The 277-nt window shown below is 54.2% G+C and overlaps 1 protein-coding gene across 1 annotated transcript in view; it reads right to left on the reverse strand.

The window, feature by feature from the left end:
* Nucleotides 1-277, reverse strand: part of EMH_0063720 (uncharacterized protein) — a gene marked incomplete at both ends in the record, with an annotated part of 1,125 nt that overhangs the window by 398 nt on the left and 450 nt on the right. The window contains one exon of the mRNA XM_013498173.1: nucleotides 1-268. Coding sequence (XP_013353627.1) covers nucleotides 1-268 — 268 coding nt within the window. The remainder of the gene's footprint in view (nucleotides 269-277) is intronic.

Consider the following 277-nt stretch of genomic DNA (forward strand, 5'->3'; position numbering starts at 1 on the left):
CTGCTGATGATGATGATGATGATGATGATGGTGATGGTGTATTGCAAGAAGCAGAAGATGCTGGAGCTGTTGCTGGTGACATCTTTGTTGCTGCTGCTGCTGCTGCTGTTGCTGCTGCTGGTTGTTCTGTTGGTGTCGTTTTTGGTGGTGGTGGTGGTGGTGGTGGTGATGGTGTTGTTGCAGCTGTTGCTGCTGTTTCTGCTGCTGCTGCTGCTGCTGCTGCTGTTGCTGCTGCTGCTGCTGCTGCTGCTGGCTTCGTCTCCTCCGCCTGTGAGTG

Source organism: Eimeria mitis, genomic scaffold, assembly GCF_000499745.2.
Source record: "Eimeria mitis Houghton genomic scaffold, Emh_scaff3237, whole genome shotgun sequence".
Lineage (NCBI taxonomy): Eukaryota > Apicomplexa > Conoidasida > Eucoccidiorida > Eimeriidae > Eimeria > Eimeria mitis.